Source organism: Metarhizium acridum (assembly GCF_019434415.1).
Source record: "Metarhizium acridum strain ARSEF 324 chromosome Unknown scaffold_1, whole genome shotgun sequence".
In the NCBI taxonomy this organism is placed as follows: Eukaryota; Fungi; Ascomycota; class Sordariomycetes; order Hypocreales; family Clavicipitaceae; genus Metarhizium; species Metarhizium acridum.
In genome coordinates, this window is record NW_027094015.1 from 7,210,000 (window position 1) to 7,234,413 (window position 24,414).

The following is a 24,414-nucleotide window of genomic DNA, read 5'->3' on the forward strand; positions in this document are numbered from 1 at the left end:
ATCCAGATTAGCGACGGGGTCTGATGTAGTTTACAAAAGTGTCGTAGATACATGCTCACACGGCAGATATAACGCTATGGAACGCCATAATGCATTTAGTTTATGTCGTTTACTTGGTCGAACAAATCTTCTAATTAGACTATTTGTATTTATTCGTAGGCATGTGAACAAGACCCGAGCCGGGCTGACTGTGTTAGCAAAGTGCATCATTTTGACACCCGCTGTAACTGGGAATATACAATGCACCGCGTATAGAGTCGCTATTGGCACAATTTATCAGCACCAGTCATTGCATCGCTATAACCCCGGTCTAATCGGCCTTTTTAGTGTTTAAACTTCAACCGTAGTAACGGACAGCGGCTCAACCCCAGACTGATCAACCCACCACCGAACCACGGAATCCCCCGGATCCGGGCCAAGCGCCAATCACAAGTCCCCTATTAGCTAAACATCGGTCGACTCTCGTACACAACCCCAGGATGAAGTTCTTCTCACATGCTTCCCCCATCTTCATCCTCACTCTCGCAATTTTCAAATTCACAAGAAGGGAATCAAAAGTGCTCCTCTTTTTAAAACTCCTCCTGCATTCTCAGGGCCCCAAGACCGCCGTGACTGAGTGTGGAGTGTGGAAGTGTGTTTCTGTTGCGTTTGCCCAGATGTGGTCGGCCGGGTTCATAGCAATCGTATTCTACGTCTTTCTCGGGGCGAACCTGTTTTCTCGCCGGTCGCCATTTTTTCATGACCGCGGAGCGCCGCCGGCCGGCGAGTGGGCGGATGGACCACTGAAGCTGGTCGATACTCCGTGGACGTTGCATCAAAAGGTTTGTTTCCGCGCCCCTTCAAGTTGAGAGTGAGACCCCGGGGGGAGTGTGACTGACAGAAGACTGAACGCGACCGTTTGGCTAGGACGACCTCTTCACCACGGCGGCCACGCACATGGCGCTCTTGCACAACGCCATCATCCGCGGCTACAACTCCATCTACCTGCAGGCGCCGCACGTCCGGGGCGGCGACGTGCCCGACTTTGCGGCGTACGCCCTGACGTGGCACAAGTTCCTGGTGTCGCACCACGACGACGAGGAGGACAGGCTGTTCCCGGACATGGTCGGCATACTCAGGGACGACGGGATCTGGGGCAACATGACGCAGGAGCACGGTACTCACGAGAGGCGCAATTTTTTGTCAACACGCAAAGACACAATACTGACACACTGGTTTTTTTTATAGAATCCTTCCTACCGGGGCTCGCTGCCTTCCAGGCACTTCTCAACGGCACCAACGCGACGGCGTATAGCCCCGGGGCCCTCCTCGGGGTGATGGACTCGTTTGCGGCGGACCTCTCGGCACACCTGCACAACGAGGTGGCCGTCATGGCGGGGATGGCGGCGCACGAGAACGCGCCGGCGCGGGAGTCGCTCCGGGGCGCGCTGGCGGGCGACATGCTCAAGGCGTGGGGGAAGAAGACCGTCACAAGGGCCGGGTACGTCGACGTGCTGCCGTTCTTCCTGCTCAACACGGACCGGACGTTTGAGGGCGGCGTGTGGAGGAACTGGCCGCGCATGCCCGAGGCCGTTCGGTGGAGTATGGTGAATCTGGTGGGGATGAGGCACGGCCCGCGGTGGAGGTTTTCGAGCTGCGATGCTGCCGGCCGGCCGAGGGAGTTGTTTGCTTTGAGGGCGTTGAGAGAGGAGAAGGAGAAGGAGAGGTCTGAGTTGTAGGGTGGTGAGGTTTTGTTTGCTTTGGCTTGGACACGGTCATGTTAGAAGGACATGCAACCGATGAGTAGTGGGGTAGTGGAATGATGGAGGAACCTAGTCACAAATGATGTTGAATACTGGTTAAGAATAAGAGTCGTGCAATGCATCGTTGACTTGGAGAAAAATACAGATAGCACGCACGATTGAGAGCAATGATAGATAAATATCAACGGTGGTGTTCAAGGTGAAGTGGCTGATTTGAATCGGGTATCTAATTAAAAGTCGTCCTAAAAAACCCCCATGACTGTTTATATGTCTATACATGTCTCCAACACAGTTTCACCATTTACAGTTACCCAACGCAGACTCTCACATAATTTGAAACATTACTCCATCTGAAAACTGCTCTCTCCCCGATCGCAAGCTTCCAGTGCATGAGCCAACGCCTTCTTTGCCCTCTCCTCCCGCTTGATGAAGGGTCGGTTGAACATGTCGTGAAGGGGACGAGCGCTATTGGCGTGATCCGGGTCAAATGTCACTTGCGCATCGTCGCCGCATTTGCTTCGGGTCGTCAGGATAGCAAGGCGCAGCATGTCCCCTCCAATGCCCTTGTTGCGATATCTGTACTTGGTGGTCCAGGCACGGATAACTCCGCTACCACCCTTGACCGAGGATGATGCCGTCTTCCTGATCGATCCAGACGGCGCCACCAGTCGCAGGACGGTAGTCGCAATGAGTTCGTCTCCATACCGGGCAGCAAGAACGTAGTCCTCCTTGCCTCCAGGACTGGCGATCCATTCTTTCCACTTCAAGCTCTCGGCGAGTCGAATATAATTTGCCGTCAGGAGCCGTACGCCCGCCAGGTAGGCAATTACAAGCCCGCAAACCATGACGAGCGCAGTGCCAAAGTCGCGGTGCGCATTTTGCCGGTAAATGGCGGTGCAAGCTGCAACCAAGCCCACGAAACATGCGGGATGAACGATGACGGAGAAGGAAGCAGTTTGTCGCTGCTGTGCTATGCTGTCGGCAACTAGTCTCATCGCATCTTGTTTCTCGACCTCCTTGGTGACGACACTAAAGGTCAACGAAGGAAGGTCGTCGTGATTGCTGGCGTCATTGACTGTAATTGATGGTTTCGCGGGCGTTTGAACCGCCATGGTGGAGGACATCTTGATTGACACCAAATTAAGATGTTAGATAAGAACCACACAGACAGCAAGACACACACCAGTGGACATTACGTCCGGATGGACGAATAGGTGGACTGTGATAAACACTGTGCTGTTAAAAAAAAATCTACAAAAAAAATCAAACTGACTTCTCGGATAAATCGGCTTCCCATGTAATGGAATGTGAGGCTACTGCAGGAAATATATCGCGTGGGAGCTTACCAGCTAAGGACCCTGAGAGTGGGAGGCCGATGCACGTGGGCGGGAAGACAGGGTAACAGTCGCTCAAAAGCAACAGAAGCAGTGGAGAGGATGTGTAGTGGCGTACTCCGTAATAGATGGGTGTTGGTAGCCGGGTGACAATGGAGACAGTTCATCAGCTCTGCGACCGAGACCGGGATGGATGGGAATAACGACCAGATGATGGCAATGGGGCTGCCGTGACTGGTTTCTAGAGGACTGAGCATGTGTCTGCGGGCTTGCGGCGAGAGACGCAGAAGGCGGAAGATCGGGGGTGCGTTCTGGATTCGTTGAAAACCCATCTTGGTGTTTAGCGCCAGACCCCACACGTGCGGCCAGGTTGAAGCCACAAGGTACTTCCGCGCTTCCGCACAACAGTACATCCCTTTGAATGTGCGCAGGTTCAATTGCTGTATTTGGCCCACTTCTTTTTCAGTACTTCATAGTACTTTTATATCAGCAATAATAGCTAGATGTATTTATAGCTTTTTATATCTTAGGTAGTAATAGGTACTTATAATATCATATAATTTCTTAATAAATTTATGTGTCTTTTAAATAAGCATTTTTTATTGGCAAGAAACCTGGTCCGGTACAGCATACATGAGTGGAAGGAGGCTCCACCTGCACCTTCTGTGGCCGCCACCCTAACTGCGAACGAAAAACAGCAAGCGCGACCGGCTGGCCGAAGCTAGTGGACTAGACTAGCGGGGCCAAGGTAAGCACAGAAATAGACTTGTTGGTTTTGTTGCAGTTAATCAGATTAAGAATTCTACTAGCCATCCAGCGTCTCGTCTCGTCGTCTCGTCATCTCGCCGTCTCTGCTTTGATGGCGCAAACATCCCTCCCAGTAGCCAGGCTGAGACTTGATGTATTCCTGTTTCCCGTGTCTCAACCTTGACCGGGCTATAGAAACATGTCGCACTGCCTGGTTATATTTTGCGAAACAATCAACTTGGACATCAGGCTCTTTCTCGCCCAACGCAGCCATTGGCGACAGACCGTCGTCCTTCACCTTCGGTCGCCCAACTGGGTATCGTCACTCCACCTTTCCGCCTGCAACCACAAATGACATGCCAAGTGCCAAGCCGGCAACTTTTCCCATCACCCCAGCTCATCCACCATTTTCTTCATCCGTCAATTGCCCAGTCCCCAAGACACTACGCAAAAGTGGCTTCAGCCCCCAGGTGCAGACGACTACGGTTGTGCCAGTACGGAGTAGGCCAAACCGATTGGGAACGCCTCCCCGTGGCCAATCGCCAAGCCATCGCCAAGTTACTTGGCGATGCGAGACAACGTGTTTCGGTCGCGCTCTCTGATTGGTCCACACCTAACGACTTCCCGTCCAAGTCGTCGATACCGAAGCACCATTTCGACTCATCACGCAGGGCCTAACCCAGGCACATCCACCCCGACCGAGCATCCTCAATGGTCGTTGGTTGATATTGAGAGGCGTCAGAGCAAGAAACGAAAGAGAAAAAGGAGTGCCAAGTGCATCATCGTCTCTGAGGCTGTTCCGCGGCGAGTCGTCAACAAGGATGCTAACATGGAACTGCAATTTTCGTCCACCGAGCCGACCCATGTGCTCTTAGCAAGTGGGTGTCCCGGTTCGAGATGAATAGTCGAAAAGTCATCTTGATTCCTCATTCAAAGTATAATGCCCCAATATAAGCTGCCCTGGTGGCTGATGGCCATCCCTTCTCTTTTTCTCCCTCTCGTCTGTCCCGTGCGGAGCCTTCAATTCTCTCCTCATCAAGAACTCATATAGCTCTATTTCGTCTTGTTTCATTACAAACGAGTGGACTTACATCCCATTGAGACGAATTTGGCTTCCTTCCCCATACAACAATCGTTTCGACAGGTACGAGGCCATCATGTCTGGAAACGGTCCAGCAGTTGTCGCCAAGACGTCTGGAGGCAACAGTGCCTACCACAACTTCCATAATGACTTCTTGCACATCTCCGATCTCAACGAGCGTCGTCGCCTCGCCCTCGCCGAGGTCGACAAGGCCCCTTTCGGCTGGTACCATGTCCGTGCTTGTGTTGTCGCCGGTGTGGGTTTCTTCACTGATTCCTACGATATCTTCACGGCCTCTCTCTTGACCACCATGTTGGGAATAGTCTACTACCCTGGCGTCGGATCTATGCCTACCAGCTCTGATAACGCCATTAAGCTGGCGACCTCTGCCGGTACTGTCGTTGGCCAGCTTGGTTTCGGTATGTTGGCCGATTTGGTCGGTCGTAAGAAGATGTACGGTCTCGAACTTATTGTCATTATCTTTGCTACAATCGGCCAGGCTCTGACCTCTGGTTCTCCCGCTTGTGACATCATTGGTCTCATCATCTTTTGGCGTGTGATTATGGGCATTGGTATTGGTGGTGATTACCCTCTGTCTTCCATTATCACTTCCGAGTAAGTTCCTCCAAGGCAACACAGACAGGTTCTCACAAGTTATCAACGCAGCTAATTCAATCGCCTAGATTCGCTACCACCAAGTGGAGAGGTGCCATGATGGCTGCTGTGTTTGCCATGCAGGGTCTTGGCCAGCTTTGCGCTGCCTTTGTCATGCTTTTCGTTACCCTTGGCTTCAAGGGTTATCTACAGGGCGCCAAGGACAAGCAGCACTGCACTGGCGACTGCCAGGTTGCTGTTGACAAGATGTGGCGTACTCTAATCGGCTTTGGTGCTGTTCCTGCTTGCATTGCCCTTTACTGTGAGTCAGACTGGCATATAAGCCGTCGCTACCCCATGACACGAAGCTAATCCAATACTTCTTCATAGTCCGTCTCACCATCCCAGAAACCCCTCGTTATACCTTCGATGTTGCCCGCGATGTCGAAAAGGCCGGCGACGATGTCGAGGCCTACATGACCGGAAAGCATGAAAGCGAGCCTGACGAGGTCGCCCGCGCCACCATGGCTCAACAGGCCAAGGCAAACCTCGAGGTCCCCAAGGCCAGCTGGGGTGATTTTGGTCGTCACTATGCTAAGCCCAAGAACTTCCTTCTCCTGCTCGGAACTGCTGGTTCCTGGTTCTGCCTCGATGTCGCTTTCTACGGTCTCTCGTTGAACAACGCTCAGATTCTCCAGACCATTGGTTTCGCTACCAGCGGCAAGTCCGTCACCAATGTGTACCAGTTCCTGTACAATACCGCCATTGGTAACTTAATCATTGTTTTGGCTGGTGCTGTGCCCGGATACTGGGTCTCCGTCGCCACCATCGACACCCTTGGCCGCAAAACTATCCAGCTCGGGGGCTTCATCATCCTCACCATCCTGTTCATCGTCATGGGTTTTGCTTATAACCACATCTCATCCAACGGCTTGCTAGCTATTTACGTCCTTGCTCAGTTCTTCTTCAACTTTGGTGAGTCGAATGCTCTGCCTCGTACTTGACGCTTTCAAAGAAAACAAAACACCTTAGATTACTAACATTTTGCCAGGCCCCAACACCACGACCTTTATTGTCCCCGGTGAAGTATTCCCTACCCGATACCGCTCTACCTCCCACGGTATCTCTGCCGCCTCCGGCAAGGTTGGTTCCATCATTGGTCAGGGCGCCATTTCTACTCTAAAGACGCACAATGGCCAAAATTGGATGGACCACGTCTTGGAGATTTACGCCCTATTCATGTTGCTCGGTTGCATCACCACCCTGTTCATTCCTGAGACTGCTCGCAAGACCCTCGAGGAGCTCTCCGGCGAGGACGACTACGCTGTCACCCACGCCAACCGTGGCTCCAATGGTACTAACGGCTCCAACGGAGAGGAGCCCGTCAAGACATCCTAAATAAGCCTTGAGGCAACAAACAGCGTCATCATTCTAACCATTGTTTTTTAAATTCGATTCATGTCCCGTGTTCGTTAAAGGCACCTGATTGACTAATTTGTGCTGGAATGGGTTGGCTATTTTGTATGACTTACTGTAACAAGTAGTATGAACGAACAAGAACCGTCGTACGGGGGGCATTAGCTATGAGGCATTGTTATAGATACCATGTATAGAAAACACTCATTGTATAAGACTGTTGCTGAAATATGGAATAGTATGATAGTGGTGAGATTTATGAAAAAAAAAATTGAAAGAAAGAAAAGAGCTTAAAGAATCATCCAATAGACAATAAATGCAACACCTCCCTCAACGAAGTGCTAACATGCAGCGCCCAGAGGTCGTCAGTGTGAACGCCCAGCTTAACGAGTAAATGCACCCATATTCAGCTTCACGAATGCTCTGTGCATCAAGTTCAAAGCCACTACACTTCGCTCACGATCCCACAGCGCAAGATTACTTGAAAACGCGCCATCCCAACCGTCGAGGTATACCCAGGCTCGCTCTACGCCATCGCAGCCCGTTCAGACCGAGAGCGCCCAAAACTCCACATACTTCGTGTGACTCCCCTCGGCCAAAGAGCACTGCCATCTTCCCACGAGCCTGGGATCCCCGGGTATGTAAAGGGGTACGCCCGGCGGCTGCCGTCTCTCGTGAACCACGGGCATTGCGAACTTGATTTGGATCATCTGACGCGCCTAGGAAGCCAGCTTGGGTGCCGCAGCGGAGACATTGTGTTGCCTGTAATACCAGCTCTGGCCTAGCTATTTCTGGCCTCTCGTAGATTTGCACATGAGTATCCGCGGCATGGTTTTGATGCTATTGCGAGGGCTCTGTGAGGGGCATATTCCTGGGACGTTTACGTGTAAAGCTTGCCATGCCACCATGTTTCTGCCTATTTGAGATGTGAAAACAGTCAACCCAAAATGTGTGTAGCCGGTCAGCCGTACAGCTTTCACCGTTAATACAACTCGTCAGGAAAACTCGTACGATCCACCATTGGTAGTGTTTCACGAGGCACAACATAGGCGTGGATTACTGATTAGTGATTTATGTAAATAGAATCGCTTATACTTTACAGAGCATTTCTCAAAAGACACTCCGTACGGCGACGGTCACGGAAAGATGACTATTCTAAGGTGGCTATGATATTCTTCCACGCGTAGTGGTACTAGGTCATGAAGATCGGTTACAGCTCGTTATATATCAAAACATGCAATAATAGCTCGTCGCACATCATTATTTGTTCTCGGCAGCCTTGGCTTGTACAACCAACAAATCAGCCCTCACACCCCCTGCAACCAAATTTCCAGCGAGATTGCCCAGGCAAAGTACCAGATCCTCCCTCGACCTGTGCGTCAGCTTACCCTCGTCCAGCTGGGCGGCCACCCTGCGACCAACAACGACCAGCTTAGGGCCTGCCTTGGACTCAGTAACATCGGATTGGGTCTCTGCTGTTGCGTACTGGACGAGTTCTTCGACAGTAGATGAGCCCGTTTCTGTCTTGAAACTGACTCTTGATGCCACGGATGCGGGTAATTGGGATGATGCCCTTTCGAACAGAGCATCCCCGACAGAGTTGGATGCTCCTACCGAAGAACGAGCACGAAGAATAGTGGCTGTTGTTCTGGACTTCTCACACAACTGAATAACGAGGTGAAGAGCAAGCCTGTCGTCTTCGTCGCCGAAGTAGAGGAGTAATATGTGATATGGTTCGTTGGATCCCGGGGCAATCGGTAGGTCTTCCTTCAATGCACCAAATGAGTACTGGCGCATGAGTTTGACACGCTCCTCGCTCTTGGCTTTTCCTTCGGCGGCAGGATCGCTGCGGGAAAAGAAGACGGCCACGTTTCGGTCGTGTGAGTCAAAGACTGATTTAACAAAGGATCCGTACGAGGACCCAATCTTGTCGTTGACGCTGGTAGATGATAAAATTTGTGAATCGCCCATGTCCCCAGTTTCGGTCCAAGGAACAAGAAGGAGATCTGAAGCCATCTTGTATGATTTGGCGACAAGAGCTTCAGCAAATCGGGTTTCAGGCATGATGGCGACTTCGCCAGATGCTGAGAGGTTGTGCAGCTGTCCAACGGTCCGGAAGGTGTTAACTACGGGGTCATGGCGGCTAAAATCGTCAACTTGGGCGACTGTCATTACGGAAGAGTCACGATCGGTAAGCTGGAGGAGACGGATACCATGAGCCCAGACAGCCCTGCCCCGGGAAGGGGGTGTAGCAGAAATGTCGCGAATCTCATCAGTTCCCTGTATCTGAAGGCGTGGGAGTGCTGCTCGGTGTGGAGGGGTCGCCAAACATGGAAAGAAGGCGCAGAAGAGAAGGCATGTTGTCGAGACGAAGGTAGACGAGTAAGCGGTTCACTCTTTCGAGGCCAAGAGAGTCGTCCTCCTTGGGACCTTGGGAGCTGGACGGGGAGGAAATGGGAGCACCAGTGTCCCAGTCGATTTCTCCCCGTCTCCATGCGGCAATCTTCCGCTGATACCAAGGAGGATATAGCACGGTCACTATCGGCGTCGTAGCAAACGTGGTGAGAAGAGCCATGACGACAAAGATGGTGAATGTTCTGGTACTCAAAATGTTGGCTTGTAAGCCAATATTCTAGACAAAACATGTCGGCGTCAGTGGTCAACGTATGACTTGAGCAATTTTATCATGAAGAGCAAGACTGACCAGCACGATGAGTTCAACAAGACCCTTGCAGCTCATTAGGACACCAATGGAAAACGATTCTCTCCAAACTAATCCACTAAATCGAGCTGCCACGGACGCGCCGATGATTTTGGAAAAGAAAGCTGCAAAGGTGGTAGCGAATATGTATCCCCAGGCAGTTCCGGAGTCGAGCAGTCCCAGATTCGTATTCAAACCGGAGAGGGTGAAGTAGAGGGGCAAGAACAAAGCACCAATAAGATCCTCGAGCTTTTCCGTAACACGAATATTGAATCGATCCTGGCGAGGAATGATGAGTCCGGCCATGAAGCCGCCGAAAATGGGGTGAATACCAATGATGCCCGTGAAGAAGGCGGAGATCAGGGCAATCAGAAGAATGAGCGAGATGATGCTCTGCGATGGGCCATGTTCGAGGCTTCCATTGCGGCGCAACAGCCACAAAAGAGACGGTTTCACGACGACCAGGAGGAGAAGCATAAACCCAGTGGCAGAAAGTAGGATCCAAAGCGAGTTCAGGCCTGAACCAGCATTTACAAGCGCCACACACAGGGCAAGGAGAATCCACCCTGTCCATTGTAATTAGCTCCTATATCGGCCGGAAAGAGGGTGGTTTGGCAAAGCTCACCGACGACATCATTTGCAACACCAGCAGAGAGGGTGATGACGCCGACGTTGGTATCAAGAAGCTTGAGCTCCGTCAAGATACGACACAGGACCGGGAAGGCCTTGAGCGCGGTGCACAGGTCAGCAAGGCGGGAAAAGGGCACCAATACCAACAGGAGGGTTTATGCGGAGACGTACCGTGATTGCAACTGCAATACCAATGAAGAGCATGTAGACCTCAAATTTGATTGGGACCAGTCCCTCGTCACTGCGGAATGCGTGGTACACACCATATGCCAACGCACAGCCAACGCCAAAAGGAAGAGCCAGCCCTGCAACGGCAACAGAGGTTGCAATTCGCCAATTGCTAATCAAAAATCGGACGTCGGTTTCAAGTCCAATGAGGAACAAGTACAAAATCAATCCTAGGTTTGCGACATTGGAAAGATTGGGCAACGAAGCGTCGGGAAAGATGGCCTGTCGAAAGCCAGGGATACGTCCCATGACCGAGGGACCGAGAATAATTCCACCGACAACTTCGGCGATGACCCGAGGCTGTCGAATCTTTGACAACGGCCAATGCAGGAGATGACACACGGTGACGATGAGCACCGCCTAATGCCATGTCAGTCATCAGTTGAGGGGAAACATGTCGATTGCAGAGATGCAGCCACGAACCTGGATAATGAACAGGATGATAGGGTCCTTGGGGTTGTATTTCGTGGGGTTTGCTCCATCGATAATACCACCTTGATTTGATGCGCGAAGGGTGGAGGTAGCTGTGGGCGAAGACAGCGTCGCGGTAGCGGCCGAGACAATTGATGAGATGGCCGACATGATGGTTGGCGTAGCGCTGCAAACCTGCAGCAGGAGCGCGGGAGCTTCTCAAAACCAAACGACGACCTGAGTCGACTATTTCACCTGGATGGCAAGCCGGGCAGAGTGACGGAAAGCATCAGTCTAGCCTGGCTGACCATGCCTGGGGGGGGAGCGAAGAGGGCAAAGGTAGGTATTTAAGCAGGTGTCACCGTGTCAGCTCGAGAGATCTGAGGAGGAGCCCATGGGGAAGGAGCCCACAACCCGCCGCCGCAAGAACTACTCCGTACAAGCCCTTTAAAATCTCACAATCCACTCCGAGTCAGCCAACAGGCAACGCCAAACGCCAAACGGGTACAGAATTGAGCAGCCCAGCCTCGTCGTTCTGCCCCGTATGCCTCTGTAACGGAGCACAGTGTAGTATTGTCCCATGTGATGGTGCCACCACGGTGAGCCAAGTTGCCAAGCACCCAGAGGCTTGGGCTTGTGGAGGCTTGAAGGGGGAGATCTGGGGCGGTGAATCAAAGACGAGCGCAAACAATAACATCGACAACCTGGTAGGCAACGACTCCCGTACTTTTGTCCAAACGTGGCGTCCAGCTTCGGGGGCGTGCGTGAACAGGCTGCGTGTCACGCGAGATATCGTACTCCGTAATATGCTCATGTATCCACAACCTGCATGTAAGCCAACAAAAAGAATAGATGCAAGGGTGTCCCAAGATTGAGCAGCTGTCCAACAAGTCAACCTCGTGATACCTGTGATGCCTGCTATTTCGTGAAACACCAGGAACAGGGGCTGCATAGTTCGACGCACCCAGTAATGGATAGTGTGCAATGCCGTACACATGTCTGGTGGAATGGCACTTTGTGGCGTCGCACCTCTAATCTGAGGACATGGTTGATGTGATAACCTTTGAGTGCGCGGAGGTGCGTTGGAGGTACCGAATTTAGGTTCTAACCAATCAAAAATCTAATATTAAAAGGTACGTTAATTCACTAAGAAATAATATGATAATAAAAGTCCTGCTATTTCCCAAGTTAAGTATAAAGGCTATATCACAGCCGCAGTTAACCTTAGTGCTCAAAAGATACCTAAGGTACCCATTAGGTATTGCGGAAAAGGTGGGTGCACTCAAAGCCATGCACTACCAGGAGAGTTCTCCACTTTTAGTAGTGCAGCTGGCAAGACCTGTGACAGTTGACATGGGGGTAACGCGGCAACTGTCAAGTGTAACTGCTCCACTGCTGGGGAGTACTAGTGCAGAGCTTGTCGCTTGTCGCTTGTTCAGCCGCTCAATGTTCCCAAAATGAGCCTAATGTCGACTTGTCGACCGTCGACCGAGTTAGTAAATACTACCTGGGTACCTAGATAGGTAGCAAGTGGCATTTGCATATCCTTGGTTTAGTAAGTTATTTCTCCATCGGATTGGACGACTGGTGTTTTTTGGTACAGTCCACTTACTAACTAGGTAGGTTTGAATCTGATAGTATGCCGAAATAAGAAACCTTTATTACCATGTATTTGTAATTTTCCCTACATCCCGACAGCTATGGCAGGGAGTTCGGCAATGGTCTTGATTGTGCCATGTATCTTCAAGTCTCAAGAGCCATCCTCGTAAGTCAGGGGCTTCAGCTTTACGAGTGATGGATAACAAGCCCAGACCCGGTCCGATTTTTTGGAGGAGAGAAGTATTCTCGTCGAATGATTACCCGGAATTGGATGACAAGCGAGACCTTATACTCCACATGTTAGAAGTTGGGTCAGGAGAAGCGGAACGCGACGATGAATTGGTGACCAGCTTCAAAGTTGGACTGCTTGTGCGTTGATGAAGACGATCAATCCAATAGAGAATGTATCCAATGACGGCATCCCTCTCACGTTATGTGACGTGATTGGCATTTGCCTAACCGGAGCCATGCTTCGCAGGCCCATTCGCAAGACTTGCTCTCTGCTCAAACCGGTTTGGGACACCCCCTAACGGGAAAGCATAGTTTATTATAGATGAAAGTGTACCTATCGCTACGGGTGTAGATGTTCAGTACCGGTGACAGTCTGTAGCTTGCAGCGGGGGTTCTTCACGAGGTGCTTGATTGCGGTTAATGGCACTTCGTATGCCACAGTATGGGCATCCATCCAAAATGTCAAGTATGCAAGCCCCGTCTTGGGACTCGTGTTAGCAGAATGTTTCGTGTTCAAGGTGACTTCACTTGCCTGGTCGGGCCCCAGGTTCACATCGCGGAAATACTCCAACGAGCCTCCGAACAAGGCTGCTCGAGCCAACGGCCGCTTTCTCCCACTACTACTACTCTCTGTTCCCTGACCACAACAGCCTGATTGTAGTTCAGGTGGACAACACGGGGAGGTGTATGGCCAAACTCGGGTCGCAAACAGACAAATGGGCGAACTCATGGGCAGTGGCACAAGCACACATGAACAAGAATCCCTGCCATCTGTGTAGAAATTGGCGCTTGGAACCAGACATCCCCTACCAACGGTGTTTGAAAATCCTGAAATAAACACTGGCACACGTTGGTCCTCGTTTCGTCTTCAGCCGTGACTACAAACATTGCGGAGTTCGAAATTACGCCATGTTGCTTTTCCCCGTTCCCTGGAAAGCTAAAGAATAGTTACTCAAGGAAATGCGCGCTCTACAAGACTGCCCGATTCCTCTAGAGCCTCTTCTCCAACCTAAAATCACAGCAATCGAGACGACCAGAACCTGGATCCAAGTCATCTGGAGGTTCTTCAGCGAGCTGTACTCAACATACTTGGAGCCGATCTGGCCGAAATGACATACACCCAGATAGTCGACGGGCTTCCAAAAACCGAATCATTTTACGGCGCTTTCACTCTTTGTTTGGACCAACCGACCATCCAGCACAGCTACACCCAAGTATGTGTGACGGGATTGTAGAAAAGACTCGTGCATTCCGAAGCAAATTTACCTTGGATTCGCTTACATTTGAGGCTCACGTATGTACATATTAGTCTTCGTCCAAAAGTAGCAAGAGGCTAACACAGAAGTTGCTTACCCAGGCTCTCGACTCGTTTCAAAATTCAGAACTAGGAATCCAAGCCTGTGAAATTGCTTTGATAGAGCTCGTAGCTGTAGCATGCCACCAAATTGCAGTCTATCTCTTCCAAAATGAACAGACTCACCACAAGGGAGAGTACGAAGAGGGGTTATCGAAAGAAGACAAACTCGAAGCCAAGGGATCTGATAAATATCAGTTTATCCCTAAAGAGCCCCCTGTCCCCTTCTATCACGAGTCATACCTCATGCATCAACAATATCCATATGGAATAGCAGATATAGTGGGATATTGGGCCGAGGCAAAAATATTTGGAGGCGTTGTCCTCTTTGACAGAAGCCATATCAATGGCGAGGTAGGCCATTCCAATTTCCTAAATTTGTCCACATGCAGGGCTTAGCGTGGCATCTAACTATTGCGCAAGTATAAAAGTGTATACTTTCACGAGTCGCTTCTACGAACAATTCGAGAGCGTGGTTGCGTTTTTTCTGTCAGATGGAGATGTACAATGTCCGCTACCGATACATGCAACGAAGCTGAACCGGCCACGATATGATCCGTGCCACGCAATGAAATGCTTTTGCATTTACCGGGATAGATACGAAAGGCAGCTGCCCTTGACTCGTGAACGCGGGTGCACGTCCAAGTCTACAAACTATCCTGAAATAAGCGATCAGCTTTGGCTTTGGCAGCATTTTGACGATGGACAAGTGGGAAATGCGTCGCTTGATGAAGAAGCCGTGGCTGAGATTCAACAGAGGCTGAGCATGATATCGCCGTCATCAATGATCACCCCACTGGAGATTTCGCGGACGATTGTGGTAGTGCTGCTGGAGGTTCATAATGGAACCACGTGCTCTGAACGTGGTACGGCGCCCGCATATCGAATGGTGGATCGTTAGCAGCAAGTATGAGCGCATACAACTTGACAGTATATTTGTTGGTGTTCTCTAGAGATTCGATGTCAGAGGCATGTTAGTACTGCAGTGGGAGGCAAAAAGTATTTCACTAACGCAGGGACCTGGCTATCGCTCTCCGTACTGTAATATACCATAGTATATGCTGCTACTGATTGTTGGCTGAAGGGTCCGGAACACATGATGCACAGTAGAAAGAAACGCGTCCACACGGAACATTAAAAGACCAAGCTCGTGGCGGGAGCACATTGATGTCTTGGGTTCACGTCGACCGGCTTGGGACGAGGCGTCTGGTGCATGCTCTCTGCAGGGGAGAAAAGGTTCGGCACTGCCCCGCCATTACGTAGCGGCAGCAGCTTCGGCTCATTTGGTGGCGCCAACACCGCCGGAGGCGCCAAGCAAACATCTGAACATGTCGCTCACTTCGTCATCTCGCCTCCTGGGCCAAAATTTCCTCGTTACATCTGCGACACGCAACGCGCCACCGGCGAAAGCGTTGTCCTTTTCTTCTTCTTCACGCTCCCCCTTCCACGTGGACCTTGCAACTACGTACGTACCTTCCCCTGAATTCTCTCTCCTCGGGTAGTTGGCGGCTTTTCGTCCCATTTCGCCCACCATGGTCGTCGACACCGCCTATTACGATACCCTGGGTGTGCAGCCTACGGCCACCGAGCTTCAGATCAAGAAGGCCTACCGCAAGCTAGCTATTGTGCACCATCCAGGTAAAGTCGCCCTTCCCGCCATGTGCATGTGGGCGTATATCACGAGAGGCACCAACTTCTCGGCGTCACTCCGTCTCTTCGGCGCCCAATCCCATCTCAATCCGCTAACCCGCTGCAGACAAGAATCCCAATGATCCCGCCGCCCACGAAAAATTTCAAGAAATCGGCGAAGCCTACCAAGTCCTTTCCGACACAGAGCTCCGCAAAGCATACGACAAGTTCGGCAAGGATCATGCGAAGCCGCAGGAAGGCTTCACTGATCCAGCCGAGTTCTTCACGTCCATCTTCGGCGGCGAGGCCTTCGAGGACTGGATCGGCGAGATAAGCCTGATGAAGGACCTCACGGCCACCATGGACATCGCCATGGCCGAAGGCGAGGACCAGTCAGAGACCCCAGCGAACGTTGAATTCCCTGGCACCGAAGAGGCCAAGAGGCAGAGCGCACAGGAGTTCGCAGAAAAGGAAGCTGCCGCTGCTGCCGCCGGAGCTCACGGCGCTCCCAGCGCCCCTCCACCGCCAACCGTCGTCGTTGAGGAGGAAAAGCCCAGCGGCACTGCTCACCCCGCGACTGCAGCCGGACCTACGCCTCCCCCCCGATCAGATGCCACCTCTCCCGCGCCGTCCTCTTCCTCACGCAACCGAACGCAAATCCCCCTCCGACCCGCGCTCAGCGACAGACCCCACGACGAAGCGTCCATCCAGGCCGCCGAGGAGGAGCTCCGCCAAAAGGAGAAGAAAAAGGGCGGCCTCACCAAGGAGCAGCGCGAGCAGCTCGCCGCCTACGAAAAGGAGCGCGCTGCCATCCGCCAGAAGCGAGTCGACACACTAGCAGAAAAGCTGCTCGACCGCTTGAGCGTGTGGACCGAGACCGACAAGGGCGACGACGTCACCAGGGCTTTCCAGGAGAAGATGCGCCTCGAGGTGGAAAACCTCAAGATGGAATCGTTCGGCATCGACATCCTGCACGCCATTGGCCAGACGTACGTCTCCAAAGCATCCGGGCTCCTGCGCAGCCAGAAATTCCTCGGCATAGGCGGCTTCTTCAGCCGCCTCAAGGACAAGGGCACCCTGGTAAAGGACACCTGGAACACAATCAGCAGCGCCCTCGACGCGCAGCAAACCGTCGAGGACATGGCCAAGATGGAGGCCAAGGGCGGCGAGGACTGGACCGAGGAGAAGCGCGTCGAGTACGAGCGCCGCGTCACCGGCAAGATCCTCACCGCTGCATGGCGCGGCAGCAAGTTTGAGATTCAGAGCGTCCTGCGCGAAGTCTGCGACAGTGTGCTGTACAACAAAAAGGTTCCTCTTTCCAAGCGATTAGAACGTGCGCAGGCGCTCGTCCTCATTGGCGATATATTCCTCAAGGTATGTATATATAGTTTTTGTTTTTCCGTACTTTCAGTAGCGAATGCAGGCCCCCCCCAAAAACAGAAGAAAGCTATATCTGACCCCTTTGTGCGTTGCAGGCCCAGAGATCCCCCGAAGAAGAAGGCGACTACCTCGTCTTTGAGCAACTCGTGGCCGAGGCCGCTATGAAGAAGGACAAGGACGAGGATAAGCGGAAAAAGGACAAGAAGGATAGACATCACCGCCACGCCGAGGAAGTTGCCGGCGATGCGCCGAATGTTCCCAAGGCTTAAAGTTTATTTAGTACTACCATGAAGGGTCGGGCTTGAACAAAAATCAGCGATGGATACCAAGGGCAGAAAGTATAATCTGGGATGACGGAATAGCCATGTGGACGAGGTGTGTGTGAATGGGCCGACAGAGTATAGACCGATTGCAAATGGGGGTGTGTTTTAGACCAAGACAAGGAGTCAAGCAATGTACACCTCACATCTCTCTTTCTTCCAATGCCATCTTTTTGCCTTTTTTCGAAACATTTAGAGTTGACATATACCTCGAAACGGGATAAACAAAGCATGGGAACAGGGCAGGAGGGAAAGGAAAAAAAAAAAAAAATACTGTTTTAAATCATCGATTGGCCATCTATCCTGCTTGCTAGATCGCCCCTCTATCCTGTATCCGCTACATCAAATAAGCCCAATTATCATCCCGGCTCGAATAAAAGAAAAGGCACAGTGCTCCCCCGTCTCTGGCTCATCCCACCTCCCTTTCCTTTCCTATGCTATCTATTTATTTGGGGTATCTGGGAATTTTACACAAGAAACAAAAACTTGTAAGTGACAAAAGAAAAGGAATAAAAAAGGCAGAATAATTTAGACAAGAATGATATAAATCCAGCTTCAGTGGACACATGGATGAATCGCAGCAGCGAGGGGGTATCGGTGAGCAAGGACGCAAGTGTTATGGGCGAGGCTTCACGATCCAGTGTTTTCGAGATGAATGGGTGCATGCGTGCGTTCGTGCGTGAAGTTGTAGGATAAAGTGTGTGTATCAAGAGCTGTCAATCTGAGGCGAATGATGAAAAAGGCCAGGGAAAGAAAGCGCATGCAAAATATTCGAAACGCCGTGGAACCCAGTTTTTACGCCATGTATGCTTGATGTATGCTTCCCCCTGGTGTCTGCTGCGACCGTGTGCGCGCAGTAGGTCTTTGTAAAACATGATTTTGGATGGTAAAGAAAATAGTAAAATGAAGGTATTCGGTGAGTGGTGATGGTCCATGTTGGAAGTGGCTACAAGCGTCTGCTGCGCCTGTCAGTCTAGCCTGCGACAAGCGGCAAATTAGGATATTAGCCCCCGTCTGTTGGCAACTCTATCCCGCTGTCCCGATCCTGAGCAGCTTTTGGCCAAGGCGGTTCCAGGCCGTGGCCATCACTCTGTATCGTGTCTTCTTCCTGGTATGAGACCTCATCCTCATAGTCATCGGATGGTGCCAACACCCGTCCGCCAAGCTGAATATCAGACACTCGCACGTTATATTGGAGCGCCTTTTGCCCCTCTTTAATCAGAGCCTCGGTAAAGTCGAGGCACCGTTTTAGACTTTGGTTCATCCTCTGGCTGTCAATGAGCAGTTCTTGGTGTTTGGTGAGGTCTAGGTGAAGCCGCCTCTCATCCCGTCTTCGTCGAGCATCCAGCTTCGAACTTGACAACATGATGTCTTCTGTGCTCATGGTTTCATTGCTCGACAGATCGGAGTCGTCAACCGAATCCATATCCTCTTCCAACTCCGTCTCATCCTCTTCTTCCACGTCAGACATATCTGTAGGTGGCTCGGTTAGAGCGAGAGAAGTCACTCGGCTAGATGCTGCTGACAGGGCTCCTGATCTAGAAAGACGGCGATAGCGCCGCAGTTCGGCGGTTTGTTTGCGAAGCTGCCGCTCTAGTGTCCTGTTGATAGCCTCTAGCGATGCGTTGGTAATCTCTAGGTCTTGGACCTTGCGTTCTCGGCGTGCATTGGCTACTAGTTCGCTGACAGAATCACCAAAATGTGCAGATTTCGTAGGGCTCTGGGGTACCGGAGGGGGCACATCAGATTGGGCATCCCCCTCTATTGATTCGGTGTCGTCTTGCAGCTCATCGGCGACCTGCAAAATAGAGGCCATTGTCATGGCAGGCTGCGAGAAGCCCGGGCTCAACGGTGGGGACACCGAAGCTGTCTCAGAGGGATTCGGTGACAAGTTGAACCGAGGAACTGTCCGTGGCTCAAAACCAGGAACACTTCCTGTTCTCCTGTGCCCGCCCATCTCCTTCGGCGCAGTGTCTATGCTTACTCTTCTTCGAGAAGCGGAGGATGTTTGCTGCGGTAATGACGGAGGGGATGATACAAGGGAGGTCCGTTTCGGAGATGGTGGCGAGGCGACATTGTTTCTCAAGGTTTGTGTCATAGGAGTTGATGCTGCCTTGATTGGTGACGCTGGTCGCTGAGTCGGCGGAACGCTAAATGCAGCATTGGGATTGCTAGTAGGTGGTCGTGAGGTAGCTATTCGAGAGTTCGAAGATACAATGGATTCCGAAGTGGACTGGAGTTTACCAGGCCTCGGGGGCATGTCAGGGGTTCCGTTGGCGTAGAAAAATTTAGTTGCTGCAGATTCAGGATTTGGGCTCGCGAGAGAAATTGATGTAGCATTAGAGGGCGGGCTAATGCTGCGGCCTCCATCGGCCGTTGTCCCATTGGCATAGAAGAAGGTGTTGGCAGACTTCTGAGAAACCGATCCCGGTCTCTGCAAGCCTGCCTGTTGGATGGATCTTGCGTCGCTGGCATAGAAGAACTTGCTGGAGTCGTTGGAGTCACTGGGAAGATCCAGCTGAGATGCCGCCTGTCTATGTAGGTCATTTGCAGGCGGAGATATGCCCAGGCCAAGCCTGCTGGCGTTGTTGCTGCTGTTGTTATTGTTTTCAAGACTGTCGCTCGTTCTCTCGGGGTTGGGGGTACCGTTCGGGGTGGAATTAGCACTATCGACGCGGTTTTGCCTAGGACCCGAGCGCGGGGTAATATTATGAGCCAGAAAGGCAGCTACGGGAGTAGAAACATCGTCTCGCGGGTTCTGAGAACCGGCAAGCGTCGGAGTCGAGGAGTGAGGCCGTCTTGCCAGAGGGGTCACAGGAGGTCTCTTGGCGGCAATCTTGGGAGTCAGGGGGGTTCGGTTAATAGATCTTGCCGCAGCAGCACTCAGCTGGGGCTGTCGGGGCCTTTCGCCGGGAGGCATTTTAGTAAGGCTCGCTGGAGGGGAGCGCGTCTTCACGGCTAGCGAAATGACATGTTGCTTGTGGTGTTGAGAGGACGAACGCAACGACGCGCGGGACGCATCGGCAGTAGCAGCGATGACAGCAGCAACAGCTGGCGCCGGCGTGGTGGAGGAATTGGTGGTGTTAGCGGCCAGCCCAGGAGTGGGGAGCCTGGGCATTTGCCGGGCACTGTGGCGTGACAGCAATGGCAGGTGCGGCTGCGTCGGGACCCCTCTTGGCGCCACTGTAGGCGACACTGTAGCGGCCACTCGGGGCTTCGGCGTCGGAGTCTGGCGGGGTGATGGCGAGGAAGGGGAAGGGGCAGAGACAATCCGGCGAGTCGTCGTCGCTGTGTTGCGGGTAGAGGGGGCGGGCGTGGGCGTGCCTGCGGGAGCAGATGCAATTGACGATCTCGACGGCTTGGACGGCTTGGACGGCCTGATGCGTGTCGACGCTGCGGCACCGGCGTCTTTGGTCTCGGCTTGGGTGTTTTGGCAGCCGGAAGCAAAGTCGAGGCGTCGCATTTCTTGGCCTGTCAAGGTGCAAGCACACAGCGACGACTCAGCTGCATCCGGCTGATACGAGGGAAAGTGAAGTTGGACAAGTGTCGTCTGAGCTGATGGACGGCAAATGCATCAACTTTATGAATTAGGGGGCGGACCAGCGTGGCGGGGCCAGACATGTGCAGATATGTGACGAATTGATGAACAAGGTCAGAAAGTGAACTTGGAAGGATCGACAAACCTATACTCCGTATTGCCTTCAGCTAGGCGCGAAAGAGGAGCAGAAGAGGAAGAAAGAAAGAAAAAAGGGCGTGAATCGACTCAGCCATATCACTTGCATCGTGCATAAACTTCCATTTCAGATGTTTTCATTCGCTTATTTGGGAACTGGGGTCAAGGGGCGATCAGCCAACAACCACTCCGTACGGAGTAAACGATTTGTGGTCTAACCAGCGACAAGCCTTATGGGGTCGTCGCACGCTTCCGACTTTAGCACTTTTCAAAACATGATGTTGGCAGATCCGCCGTGCGTCGCCGGCTCTTTATTTTGGCCAAGCTGGTAGCAAAAATGACACTCGCAGATGTGTGGGGTTGCAGGTACAGTGGCAGGCAAAAAGTATTTGACCAGATCAGAAATCCGGCTATCGCGCTCTACATGTATTGATAAAAGTTTTGTACAGCCGACTGGCATTGCCAGGTGCGTCTGTGCCATGTTTTGTTATTTGGAAACGTCATGCCACTGAAACCCCGACTCGCCTTGTGCACGTGTTGTTCAAGGCAATGTTTGTTTGTACTAGTAGTAGTACATACACGCGCCCTAGCCACCTCCACACTTCAATGATTCAAGCCCCACCTCACATTCCACAGCTATTAAAAGCATCACTCATGTCTCGCCTGTCTTTGCACTGTGTCGGGGGGTGATCTTCAATACGTAAATGAAGTAATCATCACTATTGCGGCCAATGCCTCGCAGGCTGACGCTCTCATGAGGGTACCGGGAACCTCGAGTCTAACATCGACTGGTAATGCCCTGCGAAGTACTTGGCTATAAGACGTGACACGGGGACCGAGTTGAAAAATGACGGGCCCACTTGCTTTATGCGTCCACAAAACGCGAACCAGTTGACCTCTGTCATGCATGCTTGCAACAGCCACTCAGAGCAATGTGATTTGACAGAAAAGGCAGTGCAAAGAAACATGAGATAAACCTTGGGCCGAGCCAACTGGGAGGCTCGTCGTGGAGCTCAACGAAACCAGCCTGCCCACGATCCCACGCGTGGCATGTATGTGAGGGCTTGTCCTCATCAAGAAGGCAAGGTTCCCTCATGGTCAAACAGCGGAAGTGAGTCGTACCATGAGTCACTAGTTGTCAAATAACTCAAATTCACCCCCAAAGTTCACACCCCCAAGTGCAAAGTTCAGCCACCATTAATGCCATCAGACCAACTCTCCAAAGTTTTGCGTGTTTAAATTGTTCATCGCATATATCGAGTCCCGAATCGAACCTACCCCATGGTTTCATATCGCTGATCACATCCAAAACAGCTAAGAGAATAGTGGTATTCCTTTCTATGGCCTGCGTCGTCTTCGTGCTTCAAAAAAAGTAGATCCGACAGGCAATCAATAATTTGGTCAAAGAGGTGACGTATTGTAATTTCTGGCGAGCCTATTGAATTTGAATTTTCATCACTCATGACACATTCCTCATCCTTGATTCACGGAATAAAAAAAGAAAAGAAAGAAACAACCACAGCTTCGCTCTCGCAGTGAGCTGAGTCACAAGGTTTCATGGGCAGCTGCTTGATTCCATGCCGTGGCGCGCCAAACGAAGACAAGTGGGGAAATGGCGGGAATAAACGCCATCCAAACGGGTCGTGCTATTCGTGCTACCAACCCTAGCTATTCGTGCTACTACCGCTCGATTTGGCCTAGTGGGTAACTGCCCACACCCCACCATACATTTTCACATACACCTACATGGTCATGCCCGCTTTTTAGAAATTCAATCGGTAATTTAATTTAAACCTATCATTTTTTTAATAACACGAGCTCAGGCGAGCACCGGCAGGGCATGAAAACGCGATTTCTGGTGTTTTTAATGAATGTGTACACATTCACGGGCCGTCAATTATTCCGCTACCGCCGTGGGCGCTGCCCGGGCTCCCAAGGGGTTATCCATCGAAGCTGCGGCTCTTCCAGCTGTGTTTGAGGGATAATTTCCTCAATTTCCGGCGACCCTGATACTGCTGCTTGCTCCGTGGCTTGTCTACCTGCTGATCGAGTATGTGTGCGATCTGCAGCGTTTCCTGACCGCGCCCGCGACCGTATTATGAGTCTTCGTCGTCGTTGCGTCTTGAATTATATTTCGTGATAACTCCCTTATTGCCAGGGTAATGTATGTGAAATTATATGGCGGGGCGTGGTAGGTCAGGGTGTAGGCCGTAAAATTAAGGTGGGGCATTAGCACGAATAGTTAGGGTTGGTAGCACGAATAGCACGGCCCATCCAAACGTCACAATTGATACCGATTCCACATCGCCTTCTTGATTCGGCATCTAAGTCAGACACAATTTTGAAGCGTCAATTTAGAGTTGAAACGGCTAAGAAATTTGACGTCACTTGGTTTCGCAATTCGTAACGCCGATTCATACTTTCGTAGTATACGCAAGGCCAGGTTGCGATGGTATTCGTAGCGTTGAGCAATCCCGTATCAAAATGTATCACAGCCACCAAGTATATGAAGCATCACTTCAAAAACACGAACCTGCTAAACCGGCATACTAAATTCGCGGATACAATACACGCAAACCCCGCACACAACATGTCCATAAAGGTCATCGTCATCTCAGCATTCGGGCCCCCCGAAACTCTCGTCAAGAGGCCCCCAAACCAGCACCTACTCCAAACACCGCCCTCATCCGCATCCATGCCTTCGGCATCAACCACGCCGAGATGCACATGCGCCGCGGCGAATGGGCCAAATCCGTCCCCATCAGCGGCATAGAGTGTGACGGCACCATCGAGACCTGCCCTGGCTGTAGGGACACCAGTCGTTGCGCTAATGGGCGGCCTTGGTCGCACCATCCCAGGTAGCTAGGCAGAGTACAACCCACTGTACACCGTCGCGAGCGTAAACAGCATTGTTCCCTTAGCACGCCCGGTGACAAGCTCCCCTTGCCGTGGGCCGACGTTGCGGCGCTACCAGAGAGCTACGCAACAACCTGGACGTGTCTCTTCCGCAACTTGGACCTGGAGGCCGGCTAGAGGTTGTTGATCCGTGGTGCTACGTCGTCGTTTGGCCAACTTAGCTGTTGACGCGGGCGCAGCAGTCACAGGAACCACTCGCTCGGAATCCAAGATTGACGAGTTGAAGAGGCTCGGCGTGACGAATGTCGTTCTTGAAGGCGCAAATCTTGAAGATAGACTTCAAGAGCAAGGTACTACTGGCAAGTTTGACGCTGTATTTGGGAATTCTACCGTGGTAACTCCGTAGAGTCCTTGAAACTGGTCAGGAGGGATGGCCGTTTGTGCCTCGCGGGTTGGCTAGGCGGACTTGATCCCATCCAGGGACCTGG

At 51.8% G+C, this 24,414-nt stretch overlaps 9 protein-coding genes across 9 annotated transcripts; 4 read left to right on the plus strand and 5 right to left on the minus strand.

Annotated features, from left to right (window-relative positions):
- Positions 1–393: 393 nt before the first annotated feature.
- On the plus strand, positions 394–3,342 carry J3458_002231 (uncharacterized protein). The gene is made up of 3 exons (XM_007813318.2): positions 394–821; positions 907–1,156; positions 1,228–3,342. Exons 1-3 carry the CDS (start codon positions 480–482, stop codon positions 1,716–1,718), a joined length of 1,083 nt encoding a protein of 360 aa, XP_007811509.1. The 5' UTR covers positions 394–479; the 3' UTR covers positions 1,719–3,342.
- On the minus strand, positions 429–3,342 carry J3458_002232 (uncharacterized protein). Its single transcript, XM_066117195.1, has 2 exons — positions 3,089–3,342; positions 429–2,961 (listed from the first exon to the last, which is right to left on the minus strand). The coding sequence occupies exon 2, from the start codon at positions 2,864–2,866 to the stop codon at positions 2,084–2,086; it is 783 nt and encodes a 260-aa protein (XP_065979087.1). The 5' UTR covers positions 2,867–2,961; positions 3,089–3,342; the 3' UTR covers positions 429–2,083.
- Positions 3,343–4,391: 1,049 nt separating this feature from the next.
- J3458_002233 (uncharacterized protein) lies at positions 4,392–4,724 on the plus strand (the record flags this gene model as incomplete). Its single annotated transcript, XM_066117196.1, has 1 exon — positions 4,392–4,724. The coding sequence occupies one exon, from the start codon at positions 4,392–4,394 to the stop codon at positions 4,722–4,724; it is 333 nt and encodes a 110-aa protein (XP_065979088.1).
- Positions 4,725–4,980: 256 nt separating this feature from the next.
- PHO5 (acid phosphatase pho5) lies at positions 4,981–6,896 on the plus strand (the record flags this gene model as incomplete). Its single annotated transcript, XM_007813320.2, has 4 exons — positions 4,981–5,519; positions 5,588–5,820; positions 5,889–6,473; positions 6,550–6,896. 4 exons carry the CDS (start codon positions 4,981–4,983, stop codon positions 6,894–6,896), a joined length of 1,704 nt encoding a protein of 567 aa, XP_007811511.2.
- Positions 6,897–8,174: 1,278 nt separating this feature from the next.
- J3458_002235 (uncharacterized protein) lies at positions 8,175–9,086 on the minus strand (the record flags this gene model as incomplete). Its single annotated transcript, XM_066117197.1, has 1 exon — positions 8,175–9,086. One exon carries the CDS (start codon positions 9,084–9,086, stop codon positions 8,175–8,177), a length of 912 nt encoding a protein of 303 aa, XP_065979089.1.
- A 100-nt stretch (positions 9,087–9,186) lies between these two features.
- Positions 9,187–11,216, minus strand: J3458_002236 (uncharacterized protein; the record flags this gene model as incomplete). The annotated part of the gene is made up of 5 exons (XM_007813321.2): positions 10,897–11,216; positions 10,417–10,833; positions 10,241–10,340; positions 9,619–10,181; positions 9,187–9,546 (listed from the first exon to the last, which is right to left on the minus strand). Exons 1-5 carry the CDS (start codon positions 11,053–11,055, stop codon positions 9,187–9,189), a joined length of 1,599 nt encoding a protein of 532 aa, XP_007811512.2. The 5' UTR covers positions 11,056–11,216.
- A 4,199-nt stretch (positions 11,217–15,415) lies between these two features.
- On the plus strand, positions 15,416–20,910 carry J3458_002237 (uncharacterized protein). Its single transcript, XM_066117198.1, has 3 exons — positions 15,416–15,533; positions 15,825–17,071; positions 17,173–20,910. The coding sequence occupies exons 2-3, from the start codon at positions 16,037–16,039 to the stop codon at positions 17,344–17,346; spliced, it is 1,209 nt and encodes a 402-aa protein (XP_065979090.1). The 5' UTR covers positions 15,416–15,533; positions 15,825–16,036; the 3' UTR covers positions 17,347–20,910.
- J3458_002238 (uncharacterized protein) lies at positions 18,401–20,860 on the minus strand (the record flags this gene model as incomplete). Its single annotated transcript, XM_007813324.1, has 1 exon — positions 18,401–20,860. One exon carries the CDS (start codon positions 20,858–20,860, stop codon positions 18,401–18,403), a length of 2,460 nt encoding a protein of 819 aa, XP_007811515.1.
- Positions 20,911–23,584: 2,674 nt separating the features above from the next.
- On the minus strand, positions 23,585–23,923 carry J3458_002239 (uncharacterized protein; the record flags this gene model as incomplete). Its single annotated transcript, XM_066117199.1, has 1 exon — positions 23,585–23,923. One exon carries the CDS (start codon positions 23,921–23,923, stop codon positions 23,585–23,587), a length of 339 nt encoding a protein of 112 aa, XP_065979091.1.
- Positions 23,924–24,414: the final 491 nt, after the last annotated feature.